The sequence below is a fragment of the Suricata suricatta genome, chromosome 7 (assembly GCF_006229205.1).
Source record: "Suricata suricatta isolate VVHF042 chromosome 7, meerkat_22Aug2017_6uvM2_HiC, whole genome shotgun sequence".
Classification (NCBI taxonomy): Eukaryota; Metazoa; Chordata; class Mammalia; order Carnivora; family Herpestidae; genus Suricata; species Suricata suricatta.
In genome coordinates, this window is record NC_043706.1 from 51,128,578 (window position 1) to 51,152,537 (window position 23,960).

General features: G+C 37.8%; 1 protein-coding gene across 2 annotated transcripts in view; it reads right to left on the reverse strand.

Moving 5' to 3' along the window:
* The window catches only part of HMGCLL1 (3-hydroxymethyl-3-methylglutaryl-CoA lyase like 1), a 185,101-nt gene extending 162,559 nt beyond the window's left edge, over window positions 1–22,542 (reverse strand). For both annotated transcript variants that reach the window (XM_029945306.1, XM_029945305.1), the window contains exon 1: window positions 22,298–22,542. In XM_029945306.1, coding sequence (XP_029801166.1) covers window positions 22,298–22,405 — 108 coding nt within the window. In that variant the 5' untranslated portion in view covers window positions 22,406–22,542. The remainder of the gene's footprint in view (window positions 1–22,297) is intronic.
* Window positions 22,543–23,960: the final 1,418 nt, after the last annotated feature.

The following is a 23,960-nucleotide window of genomic DNA, read 5'->3' on the forward strand; positions in this document are numbered from 1 at the left end:
AGATTTGTTCCCCCCCCCCCAAAAAAGGATACTAAACTAATTAAGCTTATTTGAGATAATACCTGGGAACCATTGTAAAAAAAATACTAAGCATTCTTTACATCGTCTTTGTAGATATATTGGATAAATGTTCCAGAAATTGTATAATATTCCTAGAAATCTGATATGTCCTAATAATGTATCACTTGTAATTCCAATTATTATCTTAAAATATTGTGTGTCACAGAAGTAGCCAAATTCCTTATCAACTACATTATAATGAATTTTCATCTGACCTTTAACCATCGCCATTTGTAAGACTTTGTCACCTACAATTACTATTTTACTTAGATGGTTTTGCAAAATTGTTTCTGCAAAGAGTTTCCATTTCTAAGAAATTCATGGAAAATATCCTAATAACTCTAGAATAAATTTTCTGATATTTCTCAAATTATACCACTGTAACTAATTACAGAACTCCAACAGGGGTAAAAAACAGATGGCTTCATAACATTGCTAACAAAAGATCAAAATCAACTAGAATTGATTACACAGGACTGATAAACTGATGAAGAGGATTTTAATTTTGACTCTTTGTTTAAATTACTGGCTCTTTAATCTTGAGTTTTCCAGATCTAGGGAAACTTGTCCTCCTAAGCTATGACTGAGAGCACTTTAAGCAGAATATATCCTTATGAGCAAGATAAAGTGTTGATCTTTTTCTCCCTACCTGAACCCTCCAGAATTTGAAAACCCTCAGGGAGTTTTCTTAGTTCCATGGCAATATACTTATTTGCCTAAGTTCTATAAGAATCTGTAGTCCTTGTAACAGGACACAATCGGAAACATCAATTACATTGCCAAGGCTTTGAGTAGAATACCGTATTTGGAGAATGATGTGCATAGACTCAGATATGATTAGATAGCATTAAGGAACTAAGGTTATATGTTATAAAGCTAATAAGACCCCTTAGAAAAATCAGTTTGGTACCTTGCTTACAAGGTTCCCAGCAGCCTCCCCAGGTGAATAAAGTAACTTCCTGGCAGATAAAGAAACTGCAGTATATTTGGGAGACCTCAAGAAGGGAATGATTAACCTGAATCTATAGGTATTGCTGGTAAAATCTAATGGCAAGTCACTACCTTGACTTCCTTACCTTGAGAGGCTTTTAAAAGTTTAATCTGAGGGTTTTTTAAAAAATTGTTTAATGTTTGTTTATTTTTGAGAGAGAGAGACTGACAGAGGTGAGCAGGAGAGGAGCAGAGAGGGAGGGAGACACAGAATTTGAAGGAGGCTCCAGGATCTGAGCTGTCAGCAAGAGCCTGATGTGGGGCTTGAACTCATTAGCCGTGAGATCATTACCTGAGCTGAAGTTGGACTCTTAACCACTTAACAGACTGAGCCACCCATGTGCTCCCAATCTGAGGGGTTTTTTGTTTTTTTTTTAATAAAAAGTTCCAGGGGTGCCTGGGCGGCTCAGTCAGTTGAGCATTCAACTCAATTTCAGCTCAGGTCATGATCTCAGTCTGTGGATTTGAGCCCCACGTTAGGCTCTGCACTGCTGGTGCTTGAAATCTCTCTCTGTCCGTCCGTCCCTCCCTCTCTCTCTCTTTCACTCACATACACACACACACACACACACACACACACACACACACACACGTGCTCTCTCTAGAAATAAACCTAAAGAAGTTCCAGCAAAGCATATTTAAAAGAGTCTATATGATCAATTGCCATTCTTTCTCCAATTGCAAATGTAATCATGCCAAATTTATTGAAACCAGACTTAATCTGTGAACAAATGAGTCTTACTGTTTATTTAAAAAATTAATAAAAATGGGATGATTATAGAGACAAAACTATGTAGAGAGCAAACACTTCTGTGAATATCAAATTCTAGTGCTGGTAATTATCTTAGATTTTGTTTTCTACCTATAAATTGGATTAGATTCTGAATTCTTCCAGTTATTTCCATTATTTGGCTACAATTCTTCAAATTTACATTTAAATTTTCTCCTATCTTTCTGACTTGTGATCACTGAGAACTAAAATTGCCCTTTTCCCTAAACCATGCAAACTAGAGTTGTACAATTTGATATGAACTTCAGAGAAATCACAACAATTTACTTAGGGACAATTTTCATGCTGGTTACTGAGTGACCACGTAGAAAGATTACCAAAGACATTCAAACTACAAACCAGGAATAGCCATCAGATTGCCTCTGCCTGCCCTCACTCTATCTGATGAGGCTTCATGTTAGTCATCTAGAAATTTTCTCAACTACCTGACTTCAGAACTCAGAAACTGGGATTATAGTCTGTCCAATTATTAACCATTTTCTTCTTTTGTTTCCATAAAAATGTCTCTTATTAAATACCTGATTACACCATAAACTTAACTTTGGGAATCCACCTGCATCACCACCTCCTGAAGTGACACACAACTGTTTAAATGAACGCATCTATTCTTAGGACTAACAGATTGGTTACGTGAGATGGAGCAATCTATCAATTCAACATCTAAACTGTGAACCTTCACGGTGATGTTTTACACATAAGATTAAAGGGGGTCAGAATGAGTCTTCCCCAAGTCTACACTTTGGCATGTAGATTATTTTGAGTTTAAGACCATCAAGGGCCAAAAGGCTCAAAAAGCATTTTTCACCTCCCTGTTAACTGCCTCTAAAAATTTAGATTCAGAGCCTGGTCTAGGAAGAGAGCTTTCAGAAAAAGGTAACTATAAAAATTATAGGCTAGGTGTGCTGGGCAGGGGCAGCCCCCCTGAGGCTGTGTCTTCAAATTCCTCCCAGTGTCCCACTGTCTCTGTGTGGCATACAAACATTTATTTACTGACCTTTTGCCCTTCCCATCTTCCTATGAGTTGTTTCTCTCTTCTTTGAAGCCCCAGATCCCTACTTTCCTTGTCCTTGGTTGAGGAAAAGCCTCAATTGCTTGACTTTCCTTGTGCTTCTCATGTTTTTGTGGGGCTCCCTTTTGTACATTTTTTTTGTTGTTTAACTAGTAGACCAGCCGAAAGAACCAGGATTTTTCCCACCTCTGTACAACTAAACATAGCTTTATTCAACATGCCATTCATTCACTCATTCATTCACAGTTTGGAGTGCAAAACAGTACAAAGGAAGAGAAATGGGCAAGAAGATGTGCTCATTCACAAGAGTAAAAAGAAATTTCCATGGAAAGCAATGTAAAACAAGACTGTCATTATGTATTATGAACAAGGTAGTATCAAACTGCTAACGCAAAACCACTTGTAGTATCAAACTGCTAAAGTAAAACCACTCACTTGATCAAAGACTTGGATTTTTATTTACAAAGCCCAGAGCTTTTTTAGGACTTTAAAGTAGGGCCAATATAATCAGAGTAAGACTACAAAGACCACAATGCAGGATGTCTTTCCAACTCTAAGAAATGATTTCCAGTGGCTCTGAATAACTAAACATCATCACTGTCCTGTGCTATTTCAAAAAAAAATTATGTTCCAGTATGTTCTGTATTTTGTGAATCTTATGTTTTGTTTCATGTGATACCTATATGCTATTCTCTTCAAATTCCAATTTCAGCTATTTATAATTTCAGATGTGATCTACGGTTCATTCTGTTAAGACTTCCTCATAATCCCTCCGTTCCATATTATATATACAGCTTCAGTGCTTCCTTCCCTCCCTCACATCCTAACACCTTCATTTAATCACTTCTTAATCATTTGCCTGAAAAGTAAACCCTCCAGTCACTTATTGTTTCCTTCCAGATGCTGCTGTGGAATGACTCCCCATAGGCTTCACCTAACATTCCATCCATGTTCATCTGGCCGTGCGGTCTGGGATTCCAGCACTCTAAAGCTTTTAAGCTCTTTCTTTCCAAGAAAACTCATAGCTAACACCATTATTTCCTCACAAAACAGCTAACATCTGCAGTCTGAAACATCAAAACAAAGAAAAAAAAGTTGCACAGTTCTGCTAAAGTTGGATGCAAACTTTATCAGCCATTTTAGGCAATAAATCAATGTTCTTTTTTCAATTTCCATTAAAAAATAAACCATGGTGGCTGATTTTCAATTTCCCCTCAGATGAACAATTGACAAACAGGTTATATGCAATGACAAATTCATCTTTATGCCTTCCAGCTAAGTGAACTAAGCTTCTATTTAAAAACCTAATCTCTAACAAAATTTATCAGGTTGCTCAATAAAGTTTAATTTTATTCTGTGCATAAATAGTTCATTTCAGCAGCATTCTTTATTCAATTTATTCAGGAAGCAAATATCCCAGCAAACTGCTGGTAAACTGATAGTATTCAATGTTTATTAAAGCCATTCATCACAACTCTCATATTAGTAACTTTGACTATAATTAAATTGTATTCTTTGAAAATAATTTTAAAACTTTGATCTTTCTTGTTTCACAATCTTAGTTAATGTAGATTCTTTTTTAGAAATAAGGTCCCTACAAGACTGAGACAAACTTCAAGCCTCCTCATTCCAGCTGTTTCCTGTATAGATCATAATGGCCTTTAGTTATGGGCAATTCCTTTAGATCAGTATTTCTCAAATTGTAATGTGCATGTGAATCCCCTGTAGAGCTTATTAAAGACAGTTTCTTGGGACCATCTCCAGAGATCATGATTCATTAGGTCAGGTTGAGTCCATGAATTTGCCTTTCTAACCAGTTCACAGATAATGGTGATACTGTTAATCCAAGGACCACAAGTAGAGAGCCACGTAGGGTCTAGTTTAAGCCAACTCAAAAAAAATCTGTAGGATTATGCTTAGGAGCCAATCACCATCAACTACGAAATCCATAAAATTTCTCTCCCAATATAACGTAAAAATGATAAAAATTAAAATCACAATCTTTATACTCATACATATTCTAATTTCACAGCTTGAATAGCACTTTCTTAACTCAAACTTTTCAAATACCATTATTTTATGTCTAAGTGGAAATGATTTATCTTTCCTCATCTGGACCATTCCAATTCGGTCTTCTCAGCATATGCTAGAGTAATTAATGCATGATATTTTAAACCATAACACCAGAATCTCAAATAATTCTAAAACCTCTCTTCATAAAATCTGCAAGACATTTAAATATTTTTCTACCTCTTTAAATTTTCAGTGATATTTAGCAATACCAATAGTGGTAGCATCTATGTATATTAGAGCACACTAAACACACACGCGCGCATACACACACACACACACACACACACACACACACACACACACACAGAGTCATTTTTATGCTGAATAGCTTGAGAGAACTGGAGACAGTTCAGGAAAGGCCCCGGGATTTACTGCCCCCACAACCAGGCCATCTATCCTCTAGAAAGTCTTTTTAGTCCTTGTGGAGGGAAACAGTTGCAACATTAATGGCTTGACTTACAAAGGTTTGGTACAGCAAGAGTAGGTCCTACTGTCCAAAGTGACATAATAACAGATGTAATAACTTATGCTGGTCATTTGAAAGTTTGAGATAATATCCTGAAATCTCAAGGACACTTAATGAAGTCAGTAGAATAAGCCAAGAAACCAACTACATACAAGGTAGGCAGGGTAAACAGGCAGGCACTGTGACAGGCGATTCTATCCTGTTTGACACATTCTCCGAGATGTCCACTTTTCAGTGGCTTCTCCCAGTTCTTCTCCTATAAATTCCATACATAACATTCTTAATTGCTCTGGGTCCTTATTTCTCTTTGCCCAAATCATCATTCCCTTTGGAGTGTTCTAACTAAAAAAAAAAAAAAAAAAAAAAAAAGCTTTGCTATATGACCGTTTACCCAACAGTAATAAATATGAACTTACGTACATATATAGCCCTAAACCTACTTATATGGAGACATACATTCAGACACTCACAAACCTGTCTGGACATGGATGAGATGATTTTCAGGGAGTTGATATACATGCCTGCACGTGATGATCAACCTAATCACAAGAACAAGCTCATGAACTATAACTGTTTGTCTTCACGAAAATAGAGCAACTGAAGTATACGGACACTTGGGAAGTATTCAAATGTTTAGTTAATTATAACTAACAAATTAGCAACTAGGGGTCTAAGAAAGTATTTTATGTGCTGATAGGGATCTTAAAGCCAAAATGTGAAAAATAAAACACACCCCATAGGCCAAATTTAATTATACTCTGCTACAACAGTAATATAAATATCAAACCTTGTAAGAATGTGCTCAGTGTTTCTGATTTTCAACACCTGTGTTTTTAATATAGGAGAATTGTATACTTCACTAATTATTAGGCGCAAATTTAATTTTTCAGACATATGTTTCCCTCCTAGGAATTAATGGCATATCTGTCTTCTAGCATGTCCTAGCCCATTTTAAATATTTCAGACTTTCTAAATTTTTTTTGGCATTCACTTTCCACTTATCCATATTGGTTAACAGATTAGGACTCCAACTACATTATGAATCAGAAAACAGAACAAAGTTATTACCTGTAGTTTGAATAATTAAATCATCTGATACCAAGGTTTACCTGCTAAACAAGTAACAAAACAACACTGCTAAACAAGAGCTCCTACAAAATGTATGGCAAGAATCTTTTATTTTCCTTTCCCAACAGTTTAAAAAAGCCTCATCTTCTCTTGCTTTTGTTTTTAGTAAAAGAACACGTGGCATCAAAAATCATAGGGCTTGTGGCTTCCTCCTCCCAGCTTGATGCTCCCAAGGAGCCAAGTCATCCCAGTGGCCAGAAGAAATGAGGAAATACAGACACAGGCCACCGCACTTTCTGCACTTCAGCATCGGTTTTAGAGATGCAGAGCAGAAATGGAAGGATAGCAAAGCCACCTGAAAGTGCAATCTGTCACGGTATAAAGCAGCTCAAATGTCCAGTCATAAGGTGACTGGTTGTGAGCTCATGTCTCAAATGGAAGCATCCTAAAGTTCTTCTTTTACGGGCACATTGTAGAGCCAGAGCAACTGCCTTGTGGTTATTTTATTCTTTCTCATCCACTCATATGTTTTACTCTGTGATCAATTATATACAATTTCTTTCACTATGTTTATGTTTGTACTTGTGTCCAAAAGACACTTCTTGTGTTCTATGCTTCCAACAATGCAGGTCTTATTAATAAAGTTTTCATTAACCTCACAATAGCTCTTAAGTACATATTAAGGGACTGAGGTGGTTTTTCTTTTTATTTCACTTAGCGTATTATAGTGTGGCTTTCCTCTACACACTGTAGTTTTGGATGATCACTTAGAAAAAAAGAATAAAAATCCAATGGTTGAAGGAAATAGATTTTTTTCCAACAGAACTTACCCAGAAATTTTCAATAGGTGTATGAGGTCTGCATACATAGTATCTGGTATGTATACAATACATTTTGTATAAATCTGACCTTTTTGGTATGACTTTAAGTCGACTGTACTTGCCCCAAGTTTAAGGCACTTATTAAAACACTAAGAAAGGATTTATTTCTCAGAAATATCCCATAAAATCATTTACCTGATTACAGGGGTAAAAGAAGGGCTGCTGTGAGGTACAGAGTGAAAGGGGAAGGTCGTGAAAGGTTAAAAAGGAACAATGGCATCATTTTAAAGAGTCTGAATAATTTCTCTGTAAAGTCAGAGTGATTCACTCAGGTTCATTCACCTCAGATTCTAAATATTGAGTCTCAAAATGAACTAATGAGGCAGAGTGAGCTAGATGATCCTAAATCGTCTCTAACCAAGTGCAGTTTCCTTTCTTAACGTGATAGATGAATCTAGAACCTTACCTATTCTGTTAAAACAAAAAGAAGTTACAATAAATGAGTACAAAATAATTCTCTTCTAATTTCCTACCAGTCAATACACTGACATGATGTAGCCAAAGAAATTCTGGCTCCGAAGCCTCTTGTAGGTCCAAGTTCAGGGCTGCTAGGAGTTATGTGGCCTGCAGAGGTTTTTATTAACTCTACAAGCCTCCCTTTTCTCACATTAAAAGCAAGCATAACAGGATCTTCGTGCAAATGAGTTCAGAAGTTAAGTAAAGCCTTTAGCAAAGTCATTGGCATAAGTTCTCTATGTGGTAAAGAGTGGTTGCTATTACCATTGCTGTGTAATTTCCCAAAGTCTTGTCAATAATGTTAATAGTCGATGTAGCATTTTATGTCCTGTGTCCCATTCAATAAATTTGTCCCATTCAATAAGTTAGTTGCAAATCTAGTGCAGGTATGCTAAAATACTATTGACCCTAAACAATACTTTTTGATTAAGAGAAATGACTGACATTCTATTTAACAAGTTATCACTATTCTTTTCTCCCCAAAAGGTCAGTGTCTGTATATGTTCTTCAAAGAGCAAATAGATACTTCAGAGATCTAGCTCTCTAGAGATGAGTATTTATGGTCTTATGTTCCATTTCCTTTAGCTCAAGTTTTTCTTTCAGTATTTTCTAGAGCATACATTGAGAATTACATTAAATATTAAAATGTTGTCAAAAGGGAACAGGGACTAAGTGATAGCAGACATTCATGAGTGAAACTCTGAATAACTACATCTGTTTCTCCACAGGTCTTGCAAATGTCTTTTAAACACAGCCCTAAAACCTAGGCAAACAGAACTCCAAATTGCCCTCAGTTTTTATGTTTGACCAGGTCCACAGCTTTCTATAAAATGTAAGGTTTGATCTGTGCCATAGGCATTTTTAAAAATCTGAGATTTCTCAGTCCTTAAATCAAAATTCTCAGAAAGTAGAAATTGTGCCTAAGTAAAATAAGATTCATATTTTGACTTCAACATTAACCTATGTGATCAGCTTCTATTTCACAGTGAAATAAATACAGATTGAGGAAAGAATTTAAAGAGTGAATGCCAGACTCTGTACGCTCAGTGGGTTACAGATGTATGAAAGTGGTGGCGGAGAGCCACTCCACTTCCTTCAAGATCCAAAAACATTTGGAAGGAAGCCCCAGAAAGAAAGACGTCTGACAGACATGTTCTCTTTGGGGTTTCCTGCCTCCTTGTTTGCCAAGCTTCCTAGACCCCTTTGCTTGTTAATAAAGTTCACCAAAAAGACTTTATGAAATGCTGATTTCATAGAGTGAAACTTATATTAAAGGCCTTTTTATGTAGTTGAAGTTTCCTGCCATCTGCATTTCCGTACTTCGCAAATCCAAGGAAGCGTGACTTGGAGAGTTAACGAGCGTAAGGTGACATTTGATGCGCTTACTATCAGTGGGATATTCAGCCCAAACGCCGACTCCAAAACCAGAGATCATGGCTTAGGCACTGCAATAGAGAAGCTGCTTCACCCTGAGGGTATCATTATACCCCTCACTGTTTCTACTCCTTTTCCCATAAAGTGGAATCCTGAGAAGATGCATATTGTACACCGTGTGAATTAACTCTGTAAAAACAGATATGGAAAGTAAATGAAAAGCTAGATTCTACTTCTCTGATCTCTACGGTGATAGCCAGGAAAGAAAAGACAGGTTTTCAAAAATGCCAAAGTTAGTACCTGGATTTAAAAATACACATTATAGTCCAATATGGAAAATACAGAACTAAAACGAATTCTAGTTTACAAAAATAACATCTTTGATATAATTAAATACTCTTGTCAATCAGAAGTTCAGTTAATTTGGCTGAAAGCACCTGAAGTTAGTATTACAAATATTTGCTGTATTTAACATATTGAAACTATTTCGCTCTGTAGACATTTTTAAAGGATGGGAGTATTTAGGTCTCCCGCATAAAAGAAAGGTAAGTAAAATATAGTTTCATCTCCTGAGAAGATTTCAATCTAGCACTAAAAATATATTTCATTTTAATATACAGATATTTTAATCATTTCAAAGTAGGGAAGTCGACTTCAATGCGAAAACAAACATGAGCCCACTAAGCTTTATTCAGGAATTGGGTCTGGCAGAAAGAGAGGCAAGAGACACAAGCCAAACATCCATTAGAGCCACCACTTGCAAAGGTAAGCATCCACTTTCAAATTGAACATGACAAAAAAAAAACTAGTAAGTCTATTTTCAAGATTAGGGGACTGTCAATTATTTTTTCCCCCTCTAAGAGACAACAGACAAGATAGATGATACAGATACAGGTTGATATGTATATATTCATACACATCAATATTGATACCTAAATGAATAACTCTCCATGAATTCTTCATATTAATTCTGCCCATATATTTTCAACCATCTTACTCTGACCAGGAAGGTCTTCCATCTATCCAAATCCCATTTGACCCTAAATCTACCTCCAACACAAAGACTACTATCACCATCACTGACTCCCCCTGCACTGCATTAGAACGTATTTACAGGCCTGTGTTTTTAAAGGAGTTTTAAGAAAGGAATGCAGGAAAAAGGGTGATTCAAATAAAAAGCAGGCTGAAGAAAAGAGCTTTCAGAAGAAGACAGCAATAAAAAAGGAAAATATGGCCTAAATAGTGGCCTTGGGACAGAAGCATTAGTGGTTCTACTTCCCCTTCCCTCCCACCATGGTCCTCACCACCTTGCCAGCACCAGAGAGCCAGAGCATAGCCCTTCGTCTCTCCAAATCGGGGAAGGAAACACTGGTTTCTCTTATCAAAATCATGTTCGTAACTCACAGCTCTGATCCCTTCATCACTGTGTAGAAACAATAGTTTTTGTTTCTATTTTATATTTTTCAGAGAGCCTTTCTATAAGTGGGCTTTCCATTACATTAGTAGTAGGCTTACCTATAAGCTATATGAAAAAAGACTGAAAAATATAAACATCTATAATGAATAATGTTCTAAATTATCTTCACATAAAAGTCTATTATATAAAGTCTGGTTTTATAATGAATGTTTTGGGAACAAGATATGCCAACCAATATGATTTTCTGAAGAAAACAAAAATTTCCCCAACATGATGGCCAGATGTAAACAAAATGCAGCAACACCTGAGTGTTCACTTAGGAATGAATTCTGATTACTCGGAAAAGATCATTCAAAGGGGAAGATGGCAAATTTCTGGTAGTTTAAAGACAACTCCTGCTTGCTGCTAATTAGAATTAGGTTCTATATTGTTCAAAATATGCTGATGTTCAGAAATGTCCTAGTCTCATTAAAGCATCCCCATGTAATTGTCCATCAAGGATTAAAAACAAAATAAAATACCCATCGCCCAAGGCAGCAACAAAGATGAATAAAGAGTACACAACCTACTTAAGGCATTTCTATGTCCTCAGCTTTTAAGTGTAGCCTTGACCCAACAAAATATTTCCAAAGGTTAAATTCTGCTCACCTGTGCAAAAGCCAATTTGCATCTCCCACTTAGACTAACAATAGAGACCTGCTGGAGGAAACTAGGATTCTGCAGGTTGCTTTATTATTAGGGCTTTAAGCAGGCTGGACAATCGCTTTCAAATCAGAATTTTTGTTAAAAACAATATTCCCCACTTTGCTTTATCTTTTTTAATATGATCTGTTACATCAAAGTGACCCATAAAGTTATAGGGCTACAGAGTCTAGCCCCTTAGTTGATTAGGAAAACTGAAAAGAAACAAAAATAAAAGCTAAACTTGGAAAGGAGTAGTCAAGGAGAGAAGAAAGGGTCAGGGAAAGTTACAGCACAGAGTGAATAAGCCTAAAGAAAGCCAGAAGACTTGGAGGAGCTCACAGCTAATGAAAAAAACAAGAACACAGAGTGGGGGGAGGGAAGGATGCGAAAGCCAGCTGGAATAAGAGAAAGCAAGAAATACAGGAGCCAACAGAAATCCAAGGACAGAAAGTATTGGAGATTGAAGGGAACAGGAAATTTATTGGAAACCAAGTTGTTTTTCCTTTTGTATCCAATGCAATTCTATTCCAGGCAGAACTCTAGTCTCAACCTCAAAGAGGGCAGAAGGGAAGTTGAAACTCATAGGAGTCTTTCATGGACGGGAGCCAGGAGCTCTGGAAAGATAGACCAGAGAAAACATGATATGATAGCAGACCCTCTGAAAGCAAAGCGGATGCAGAGGGACAGCGGTGGCAGCCTCGCCCAGCACAGTATTTGCAAAAATAAAACAGCAGCAACAACAACACAACAATGTAAAAACAGTGATGGTTTGGCTCCACCTCAAAGCTACAGAATCAGAATTTCTGGTACATTTGATAAACACCTCAGGTGATCCCTATCACCAGAAAAGTTTGGGTAACACGGGGTCTAATAGGAAAAACCAGGGGCTCTGCAATTAGAGCTGCCTAAATTCAATTCCTAGCTCTGCTGTTCATTAGCTGCGGACCATGAACAAGTTATTTTACCTTTCTGCACCCTAATTTCTCAGTTCATAAAATGTACTGTTGGGAGAATTAAATGAGTTATTCTATGTAAAGCAGCTAGTAGTACCTAGTCCATATTGAATACTCCACAGTAGTAACTATCTGACTAATAAAGTGTTCTGAACAAAGAACTCATAGAAAATACTGTATCTTCACTGATTAAAAAATATGAGAAATAGATATGTAAAAGCTGCATCTTGGATGAGGTATGTATGGGATGAAATGTCCATAGGAGCATTCATACCAATGGTCCAGCGACCAAGCCCCAGCCATCGGGGTTTCTGCTCTTGATCTCAGCATTCACCAGCCAGGCACTTGCCTTTAGGAATCAACATTGTGAACAACCCTGACAAAAAGGTTTTTGTTTTTCTGTTTTTTTTTCAAAAGCACATGTAAGTCAATTCAAATTAATAGGAATTCCAAGATGTGCATTCTCCATGCTCGAGAGATGAGGACTCTCTCAAAACGCAATAAATCCAGGTCCTGGTTGATGCCAAGATACCCAAAGAGAACCACATCCATCACAAGACGTTAAGGACGAAACACGTGGTAACCCACTTCAGTTTACAATCCTGTTTTCTTTGGTCATTTCCCAAAACATTATTTCCAACAACCATCTACTTCTTCTATAGAACCGTACATAGTTCTCTGCCTTTCTCGTTATGTGAAGACTCAAGTCTCCTAATTTTTCCATCTGGAAACAGCTCTGTAAAAACAAGCTCTACTACATTCACAACCTCTTAACTCAACATTCTCATCATCTTCTGGCCTCAAATGAAGCCTTGATCACCCATGTGGAAAGCACCTGACTGGAACCCTCTCTCACGGAGACCGCTTAGTTTCCAATACCTTGTTAGTGGTCAGAAATATGAGCAGCATCTTTGGTTTCCATTACTTCCTGAAAATTGTTGCTCTTTCTTAATTGTATAAAAACTTCTGCTCCCTTGAGATCCATGTGATTTGGATACCATGTCTGGTATCTCTGTTTGAGGACTTGGATCCCTCATTTACCAAAGCCAGTAGAACTTAGTTTTCCATTGTTCACTTGTCCCCGGATTTTGACATTGTTCTGCAGTGTATTCAAGGTCCTGGTGAACTTTCCACTCACTATTCGACTTCCACTGAAATTTACTGGGTTTACTTCAGTTGAGCCATTAAATCACATGGCCATTCAAAGGGCTTATCACTGCTTGTGACTGCTCACTCTTTAAGCTTCTGATCACAAGTATCAGTATTTTCAACCTTCTAACCTTGTTGTGCCCATGACTAAAATCTTTGGCTTCATGAGTACCGTAAGTCTTTGGAACTCTACTTTCACCTACACGTCAGAGATCTCGTGTTAACAAAGAGGGTCCTGAGAATGGCAACATACCTGGGTATGTGAGGAGCCACAGTATACAAATGAAACAGACTTTTTCTAAAGATAAATGAGTTCTCTCTGTGAAATACATACTTTGTTCCAATCAATCATACTGATTTCAATATAAAACAAGAATACCAAAAAGTATAAACAGCCTCTGAGATAAAAAATATAAAGTGGTGAGTGAGGCTGGTAGGTATGGCAGACAATGGTATAAACATATCAACAGTCACACATAACCACACAAAATTAAAGGTAAATCACCTAGTGAAAGATACAATCAGATAAGCAGCTTGTAAGAGACACATTTAAAGCAAAGTGATAGAGAAATTAAAGTGCCTTAAGACAGTTCACGTTTTTTTAAAAAGGCTAAAATTACATGAGCTAAACATTCAAATAAAGAAAATTAAAACGTTAATTTAAAAGAGAAATAGGATTTTTTTCAAGAAATAGAAATTGTTAGCACATCATACATAAGCACAAAGATACAAATATATACATATGGACAAGAGGATCAACAAACCTACAAAACACTTTTCAAACGAACTGATTAAATATGTGCACTTCCAAAAAGGCTTAAGAACTGACAAAAAGAATGAAATAGAAATAAGGCAATGCAAAGAATTCATGACAAAAATATGTTTATAAACTTCATGTCCATAAAATCAAAGATTTGAGATAAACATATCAATAGAGACAACATTATGAAGGGACTATCCATGTAATCATTCAATGATTTATTCAACAAATTTTACTGAACTATGTAGCACATAAGTAAGTAGTATATTGTTTCTCTAAAGCCAGATACTGAAGTTGAGCATAATTTTACTCTTTTCAAAATATTTTTCATAAGTTTTATAGTGAAAACGATTCAAATATCTATTTTTCCACAAAGTATTTTTTCCTGAAGCAATCATTTTTTACTCCTTTTTTTGAACTTTAAGTTGTTACTCTATGCAAATTTCCAGCTATAAGATAAATAAGGTCTGGGGACCTAATATATAGCCTAGCGATTATAGTTAATAATACTGTATTGGGGAACCTGAGTGGCTCAGTTGATTAAGGACAGGACTCTTGATTTTTGACTCAGGTCATGATCTCACGAACTGTAAGACTGAGCACTATATCCGGCTCGTGCTGACACTGCAGACCCTGCTTAGGACTCATCCTCCCCCTCCCTCCCTCCCCACCCCTCGCCCACTCACGCTCACTCGTTCTCAAAACAAACATTAAAAAAATAATACTGTATTACATGCTTGATAGTTGCTAACAGAAAAAAGAATCGTAATTATGTGATGCAATTTAAGTGTTAGCTAGTGCTGAAGTGGTAATCATTCTGCAATCTGTAAGTATACTAAATCTGTACCCCTTAAGCCTATAGCGTTCTGTGTTATTTATATCTCAGAAAGCTAGGAGATCATTTACTCTAAACACTTGCCATATTACCTGGAATGTAACTACTTCAAAATTTTTGTAAAGTGGTAAATTAATTATCTTTACACTTTCCCTCTTATATTGTTAACATTTCAGCTAGCTTGATTGGAATGAAACTCCGAGAACCACCAGAAAATCTGGACAAAACATTAATGAAAAACACCTATTTGATACCTTAGAGATTTGCCAAGGCAGTGAGTACTTCAGTGGCCCATGTGCCAGGCTGAAGAAAAACAAAGTGGGAAGACCAACACGGAGCATGAGTTTTCCTCTTGAGACTTTTGCCAATTCTGTAGCAGCAGCTGAACTTCTAGGAGCCTTAGAGGCTGAGCAAACAAGAGTTTGAGTTCAGGTACCAGGTCGGAGGGGTTACCCTGGTCAACACCATAGGCTTGTTAGTTAGAATCACTGAAGAGCTACAAAATAAAAGGGTGAAGAGAAAGACAAATACTCACAAATGAGGTAGACCCAGCCTCAAATTAAGCAGGCATCTGATTGGCTTAAAGTGAGCTATCCTTAAACGTTCCGGGAGCTAAAAGCTAAAGATCCTTTCTGTAGCTCAGAATGGCTATTACCAAAAATCCAAGAAATAGTGTTATGAAGGTGTCTGTGTGGTAAGGGCAAAACCCTCTTGTACTGTTGGTGGGAGTGTAAACTGGTGCAGCCACTATGAAAAATAGTATGGAGAGTCCTCTAAAAATTAAAAATAGAACTGCCATATAATCCAGCAAATCCACTTTGAATTATTTATCCAAAGGAAAGGAAATCACTATATTGAAATGGTATCTACACCACCACGTTCACTGCAATATCATTTACAATAGCCAAGACATGAGAACAACTTATTCATTCAACAGATGAATGAATAAATAAGATGTAGTACATACATACAGGCATTTTTTCAGCCATAAAAAAAAGGGCGGGGGGTAGGAAATCTTGACATTTGTGACAAGATAGACAGACATTAAGGGCATTATGCTAAACAAAATAAGTCAGGCAAAAAAGACAAATACAGTAGAATAGCATTAATGTGTGAAATCTGAAGAAATAAATAAACTCAGGGCTCCTGGGTGGCTCAGTTGCTTGAATGTCCAACCCCGGCTCAGGTCATGATCTCACAGTTTGGGAGTTTCAGCCCTGCACTGCTCTCTGTGCTAACAGTGTGGAGCCTGCTTGGGATTATCTGTCTCCCTCTCTTTCTGCCCCTCCCCTGCTTGTTTAAAAAATAAACATTAAAAAATACTAAATAGGGGCGCCTAGGTGGCTCAGTCGGTTAAGCGTCGGCTTTGGCTCAGGTCATGATCTCGCGGTTCGTGGGTTTGAGCCCTGCATCAGGCTCTGTGCTGATAGCTCAGAGCCTGGAGCCTGCTTCTGATTCTGTATCGCCCTCTCTCTCTGACCCTCCCCTGCTTGAGCTGCCTCTCTCCGTCTCTCAAGAATAAATAAAAAACATTAAAAACATTTTTAATACTAAATAAAAAAAATAAATAGAACTCACAGAGAACAGATTATTGGTTCCTAGAGGTGGGGCTTGGGGACAGAGAAGGGGAGGTGAGTAAATAGGAAAAAAAAAAATAATACTTTCTAGAAAAGACTAACTCGAGGAGTCCCATATTAGGTCTATAATTTTTCATGTTTGGGGTCTAACACACACTGAAAAATCAGTAAACATTCCAAAAGGAAAGATATATACATCAGACCCACTAGAGGTCTGAATATTGGGAGTTATCAGACATCGAACTTAACTCTGATAAATAATCAAGAATTCACAACAATATAAGGAATGTAGCAAAGGACTAAAGAACAGTTTTAAATATCACATTTTTGAGTTAATGCATTTCTATGCAACTAAAATTAAGAACTCAAATTAAATGAACAGCAAATTAAAACTGAAGAGAGAATTAGTGAAATGGAGTACAGGTGAGAAGAAAATATTCAGACTAAACATACAAAAAAATAATGAAAGATAGAAGAACAAGTGGAAAAAATAGATGTAGCACAGGGAAAGATTTTGATTTTTCAAATCACAGGCCCCGGCGGGGGGGGGGGGGGGGGGGGGGATTAAATAAAACAAAAAAACCAGAAGCAATACTTAGGAAAAAATGGTTGAAAATTTTCCCAAGCATATGAAAACCAACAAAGCTTGAAGCCAGAGATGCAAGGAATGTTATAAACCATTAGCAAATGCAAAGAAAATTACATCTAGACACATCATAGTCCCACTGTTGGAAATCAAAGACAACAAGCAGACTCAATATTATCAAAGAAGCAAAAATAAGACTGATAGCTCATGTCATTATCTCTGGCTTCCACTTTATCTATTGAGAAATTTGCATTTTGTGCTGTTGTCATATATTTAAGTTTCTTATGTGGAATATATATCCATAGTCAATATTAACTTATATTTGTGTACATTACATATGAATATATGTATCAAAATAAATGTAATTTCACACAAAACTAAAAAAATCAGATTTTTACTAAAAAAATATTAAAACTATTACTTCCAGTTGAAGGAAAATAATTTCAGGTGGAAAATGGAGATTAAAGTAATGAAGACAAAGAAATACGTTCATGAATATAAATGTATAGCAACTATGCATGTATTACAAATATACTATATATAAAATTAATGTTTACTAAAATATAAAAAGTACATGGCATCACTGGAGCTAAAATACTATATTTACTTGTTTAATAAGTTGCAATAGTGCCAATTTATTTAATATTTTAATAAGCCCAGGATGTGTTCATTTCCTATAGATGGCAGCTAAGACTACAGTAAAAACTGCATATAATTAACAAGTTATTGCAGGGGGCACTGAATAATAGGTCATTTCAAAAGAAGCTATAAAGGAGAAGGGGGAGGTGGTCATACTGGGTGGGAAAAAAAGACCACCTGAGAGAAATAAAGAAAAAACCATGAAATGGTACTTTTCCTGAAAATTCTTCCCCAGTCCTCTAAGGTATTTAGTAAATGTGCTAACAACCGCAAAGCTCCAAACTAAAACGCATGTAGTCACATTATCCTCTGATTAAATTTAAGCAGAGATATATTTAGTTTAAATTCCAGAGCAATTTGAACACCAAATACTTTCCTTGAATCATAATTTTTGCTGAGAGCCAGTGTAACTAAAAGGAATCAGGATATAATGCATAATAACTATAAAGTTAAGGTCACATAATCTACAACTTTGCTCTTATACATCTAATATATTTAAGATAGTTTGCATTAGAATTTAGATCATTCAGAATTTTAATGTCACAATGGGTTATTAATATATGAAAGAATTGATGAGTGGCTCAGTCGGTTAAGTGTCTGACTTCAGCTCAAGTCATGATCTCATGGTTTGGAAGTTCGAGACCCACATCAGGCTCTGAACTCACTGCGGAGCTTCTTGGGATTCCCTCTCTCTCCCTCCCTCTCTCAGCCCCACACATGTCTGTCTTTCTCTCTCTCAAAATAAATTTTAAAAAAATAATGTAAGAGGAAATTTAGATACTGCTTAAGCAGCACTTGGAAATCAAAATGGAATTGCTTTCCTAGGTTACATTTGATTTGTTACATTTAATCAAAACCTTGAAACATATCAGTGAAGCCAACTTCTTCAGACCCATTTAACAAAGACACACACAGAAAATAAAACAGGCCTTAAGAGATAGCTTGAACCATAGAATGATCTATTTTAACCTCCTGGTTATCAACAGAATCCTCTCTAAGACCCCTGTCATTAGCAAAATATTAGCAACTCAAATAATTTAATTAGTGGAGCTGTGGTACACTAAGCCTTTCGTTTACACTGACCCATTTTGTATTTGATAATAAATTGTGACATTACCAATGTATGTATATTTATTCATGCATACTCAGTATTTATTTTTAATCCTAATAATTGATCAGGGATACATTATTACCTCTCATGGATAAACAGACGTTTTAAGATGTAGCCAGGATATTGCCTGCACAAAAATCACAGAATGAATTGGTAGCAGCAAAGGATCTAGGTTTCCAATTTTCTATGGCCTAGCACCAGATTCTTCCAAAATGCAGCATCCTATCTGTCCCAACTGTTACCAAATTGTTTCAAATCACAGGGGTCCTGCCATCATTCTCTCTGCCAGATTCATGGTGAACACATGAGGAAGCACTGTGCTGTCCCTTCACAAACCCCAGAGCACATCTGCAAGTCTCCTCCCCAGCAGAGCATGACTAGCTTCTATGAAATGAAAAGACCCAAACAGCAATAATATCCATCTTCTATCACTAAGACCAAACTGTATTGACACCAAGTATTCACTTTCCTAACATTAGCATTTATTTAACTAGTATTTATCATTGTATTACAATGTACCAATTGTTGATCTGGCAAGCGCTAACAAGAATTTCATGGTCCCCATAAGAATGAGAGAAACATTCATTCATTTGTTCATTCAATAAGTATTTACTGGCCATTAAAAACTATCCAGATGCTGTTAATTGCTGAGAATGGTGGATGTTTCCCTTACTTTTATGATGCTTACAATCTGGTAGGGAACTAAACATCAAATAATAACAAAAATAAATATATAATTCATATTACATATGAATTGTGCACTGAGAAATACAGGATAACAAGGGCTGCTTAAGAGTCTTGGCAAGATTTCACGGGCATGAAACATTTGAGCAAAGAGCTGAAGGGTGAACAGAAGTTAATTCACTGTAAAGAATCTTCCCAGCAGAGGGGAAACGACCAAAGGCCATGGCTTCAGAGGAAACATTATTAAGAATTCAAAGGCGGCCAGTGTGGCAAGAACAAAAGAATACCTATAAATGGTGTTGCAGAGAGATGCAAAGAAAACACCATTTGAAGCTTCAGAGACACTTTAAAAGTTGTGATATTCATTCCTAACAGTAGTGGACATTCATAGGAGGCTGGAAAATGAGGGAGCAGCAGGATTCTATCTGAAGTAGAGAACATCTCCCAACTAGCCATATAAACAGTGGACTGAAGAAGGACCATACTTGTCTAGTCGTCCACGAGACATAATGCCATTTTAAATTTGGTAGTAGCAGTAAAGTTGGAAATATAGATATGGATTTGAGAGAAAGTCAAGAGGTAAGATTGCAGGACTTAGTGATACTTTGGATGTAGAAAATAAAGAGCTCTTGGTTTGTGGCTTATAGAACTGAATGAATTATGATGAGGTTCTTAGAATAGGAAATGCTGGGGAAGGTCTGGAGATTAAGGAGGCAGAACATGAATCTAGTTTGGAAATGTTGAGTTTGAGTTGCTTTTGCAATATGCAATTGATGATGTCAAATGAGCAGCTGAACATCAGGAATGGAGCCTAAGAGGGAGAGGGGAATATAAATCTGGATAAACAAATATACACTATATACACACAATATAAATAGTAAGTGAAACGGTGGGTGTGGTAAGAAATCATGAGGAACTGATCATTTCCTAGACAGGTAGAGGCCATGAAGTCAGGCTGGTTCCAGACGTAGGAAGCAGAGAGATAGGCTTTAAAGCAGTTACAGGTGTTGTTAAACAGATGCCAAGGAAGGAGATTAATTCCAACGAGTGAAGTGTCAGGTGTCAGGTGTCAGTGGTGCTGTGAATTCAAGTAAGATTTAAAAATTACAATGCAACAAGATTGGGACTAAAACAGAATTATGTATCAAGTATCATGAGAGCACAGAAATGGGGCTTTAACTCTGGACAGGGCCAGAGTTGGTCAAAGGAAGTGACATTTAAGCTGTATTTGAAAGATGAATACGAGTTTCCCAGGCAAAGCAGTCAGGGGATAAAAGGGTGATATTCAGAGAACATATAAGCTGTTTCTCATACTGCTAGTCATTTTCAATTATCCTGCTTCCACACCTTAACAGGGCAGAGTAGACCAGCTCAGGAGCAGCCTAGCCTCCATCAGTGGCCCCCATAACCCACAAAATTAGAACGTAAGGGAGAGAAATATGGTGTTAATATGAGACACACAAAGTCTCAAAGTTAGGGAATAAAAACTAAGGATTCCTTACTATATAATAGACTGAATATGCAAGTTAACAGTTATCATAGCTAAAAATCAAATTAGAATGTAGAAAAGTTAAATAGTTATGTAAACATACAAGAAGAGTAACTTTCTCTTTCATGCATTCTCAGCAACAGGCTTTGAGCCAGATGACCATGCCCATCTTTTAAATAATGAGAAGCAAATTATCTTTCTGATGGCTTTTGAAAGAATCCACAAATGCTGAATTCTGATTTGTAGAACCAAAATTACGATTTCACCTAAGGGTACACTAAACTGAGAATACACTGAATGTAAAACTGCAGGAAAAGGGGTGCCCAGGATTGGAATAGTTGATTTAAAGCCACATAGTAAAATTATGTTTACCTACTAACATGATTAACACAAGTTACTATTCTTTCCACAAGATGAATCAGGAATGAACAGTTTGCATCCAGCAAAATCCAAAAAGAACTAAATCCTTATAGTGTCCCTTCCTTTGTCCATGGTTTTACATTCATATAACAATGATCACTGTTACAACTTGCAAGAATTTACATTGTGATCTCCTTTAAAAGAAAAACAAATGTCTTTATGTATGTATGTATATATATATTTTCCATTTACCTGCCATTTGAGAGGGCATTAAGATGCAAACATGTGGATATTAAGTCGCCTGTTGTCTTAAAATGGGTATTCAGGAATCACATGGAAATAAATTTTGGTTTAAAACTGCTGTTATTTACAATATTTTTTCAAGCTTGTTCAAGTGTGTTGAAGCATAAAGACATTAGGGATAATTAATGGTATGACAGATAATTACATTCTACCGTTTTTTTTTTCTTTTTTTTCGAGCCCTATATGTTGGCGTCATTTCTTTTTCTGCCACACATTTTGACAAATTTGTCCTCTTTGTTCCACGGTACAGGGAAGGAAGTGAAAACAAAGGCACTATCCCTGGAGGAATGCCTACACATACAATTATATAATGCCTCCCCTTCAGGGGAAAAACAGAGAAGAAACTGTCTCCTTTGGGCGACCTGCAGAAGCCCACGGGTAGAGTTTTTGCTGGGTCTGAGCTATAGAGGCGGGTCTACATAGTTCACAGCACAGAGATGATGGGGAACCTTTTAAGAGGTGAGGCCTAACAAAACGGCAGTGCTGCAGGAAGGGCCCTAGGGTGCGGTGGCTACAGAACAGGAGGAGAGACTAGCTGGCAGTGTGCAAAAGGGTGGGGACACCCTGGGCCGCGAGGTGGTACCTGCGCAGGGTCGAGCGCCCCAGCCACTGAATCCCCGATCCAGAGATGCTCCCGGAGAAGCTGCTGGTAGCTGAGACAGTGCTTCACCGCTGATGGCACATTCCCCATGGCGGGGCCTGGGACTGCAGGCGGCGACGGGAGGGCGCCGGGAGCCTGGAGGAGAGGGATGCGCGGCGCTGGCCCGGAGCGCGCTCCTCCCGGCCTCGGGCGGCGAGCACCAGCCCCGCTCCGCGCACCAGCCCGGCTCCGCGCACTGCGGCGGCGCCGAGAGGGTGGGGATCGGGCGGCGGCCGCGGCCGCACCCGGGGCTGGGAGCTCGGGAGGCACCTGCGGCGGACGGCCGCAGCACTCGGAACCGGAGAAGAAAAGGAATTGAACCCAAGGCTCAAGTGTGGCGCCTTTTCCTTACTGCGCTGAGCGTGCACACGCCCCAGTTAGCGACTTCTCACCTGGTTCAGATCCTAAGAACGGGTGTAAATAAAAGGAAGGGCGCATGCGTTTCTGTGCGGGTGAGTTTGCTCAGTCCCAGCTGCAGACTTTCATGCTTAATGGGGGTTTCTCCAGCCTTGAACTCACTGGAGTTTCTGCTTGATGACAGTAAGCTCGATTTTAAAATATTTTGAGGCCGTTTACAAGGTTAAAACACCGTCTAATAAAGAGGAAAATATACAAAGTACAAAACTGGGGGAGGTGTCACGGATAACTTGGCAAGTCAGTACTGGTACTACGAGTAAGCGCTGAGATGGAGGTAAGAGATGCATGGTCCAAAATTATTAAAGCCCTGAAGGCTAAATTCGTTCGAACTGAAAATGCTACACAAATCCTTGGGACTTGAGGAGTCATGTTTGGCGTGGAGGGGATTGGGAAGACGTTCCCGGAACAGACCATTTCTCGACCTCCTCTCCTTTCACAAGCACGCTTACAGCACCTGGACCCACTCTAAAACTTTCCAGAGTGGGTTCAGCAGCTTGTAATTGAATAGACAGTCATCGAGAACAGTCTTGCGCGACCAAGCGTGCATGGCCAGGCACACTGGTCAGCTCGGCTGGTCGCTGTAGCAAACAAATCAGAAGCTGGCTGATGTTGGACTGCCAGACGACAGGATCCAAAGGTTATCTTGTAACGCATAGCATAAACACATTTAGAGGGAATTCAACGCCCAGAATAAGGACACAATCATTACTACTTGTGAGAATGGGAAGTCTTCCATGGGTAATAGAAATAAAACACTAAAAACTGAAAAAGGCGTCGAATGGAGAGGTATCATGTAGATCCTTACTAGAACAGCCCTGGAAAATGCGCAGAGGATAGGGGGATCTTAGACCTCATGGCCTTGACCAGGGAGGTTCACTTGGAGAATATGCTCTGAACTCCCAAAGAGAACTTATGCAATTATTGGATGCCTTTAATTCTCAAAAGCACAAAAAAATCCCAATTATGATTTACCCAATAGTGACTACTTTTTAGGCATATATTCATAGTGCTAAATCGAGTCTGTGTTTTTAGCACAGCTAAACTGTTAATTATTTTTCCACACAGCTTTAATGCATTTAGGTCACAACAATGCCTATTGCCATTTTTTTCTCCCTATTCTAATACTGTAACAGGGAACATAGGATTTGAAAGAATTTAAAAGGACCAAGTTGAACAACATTAATAGCAA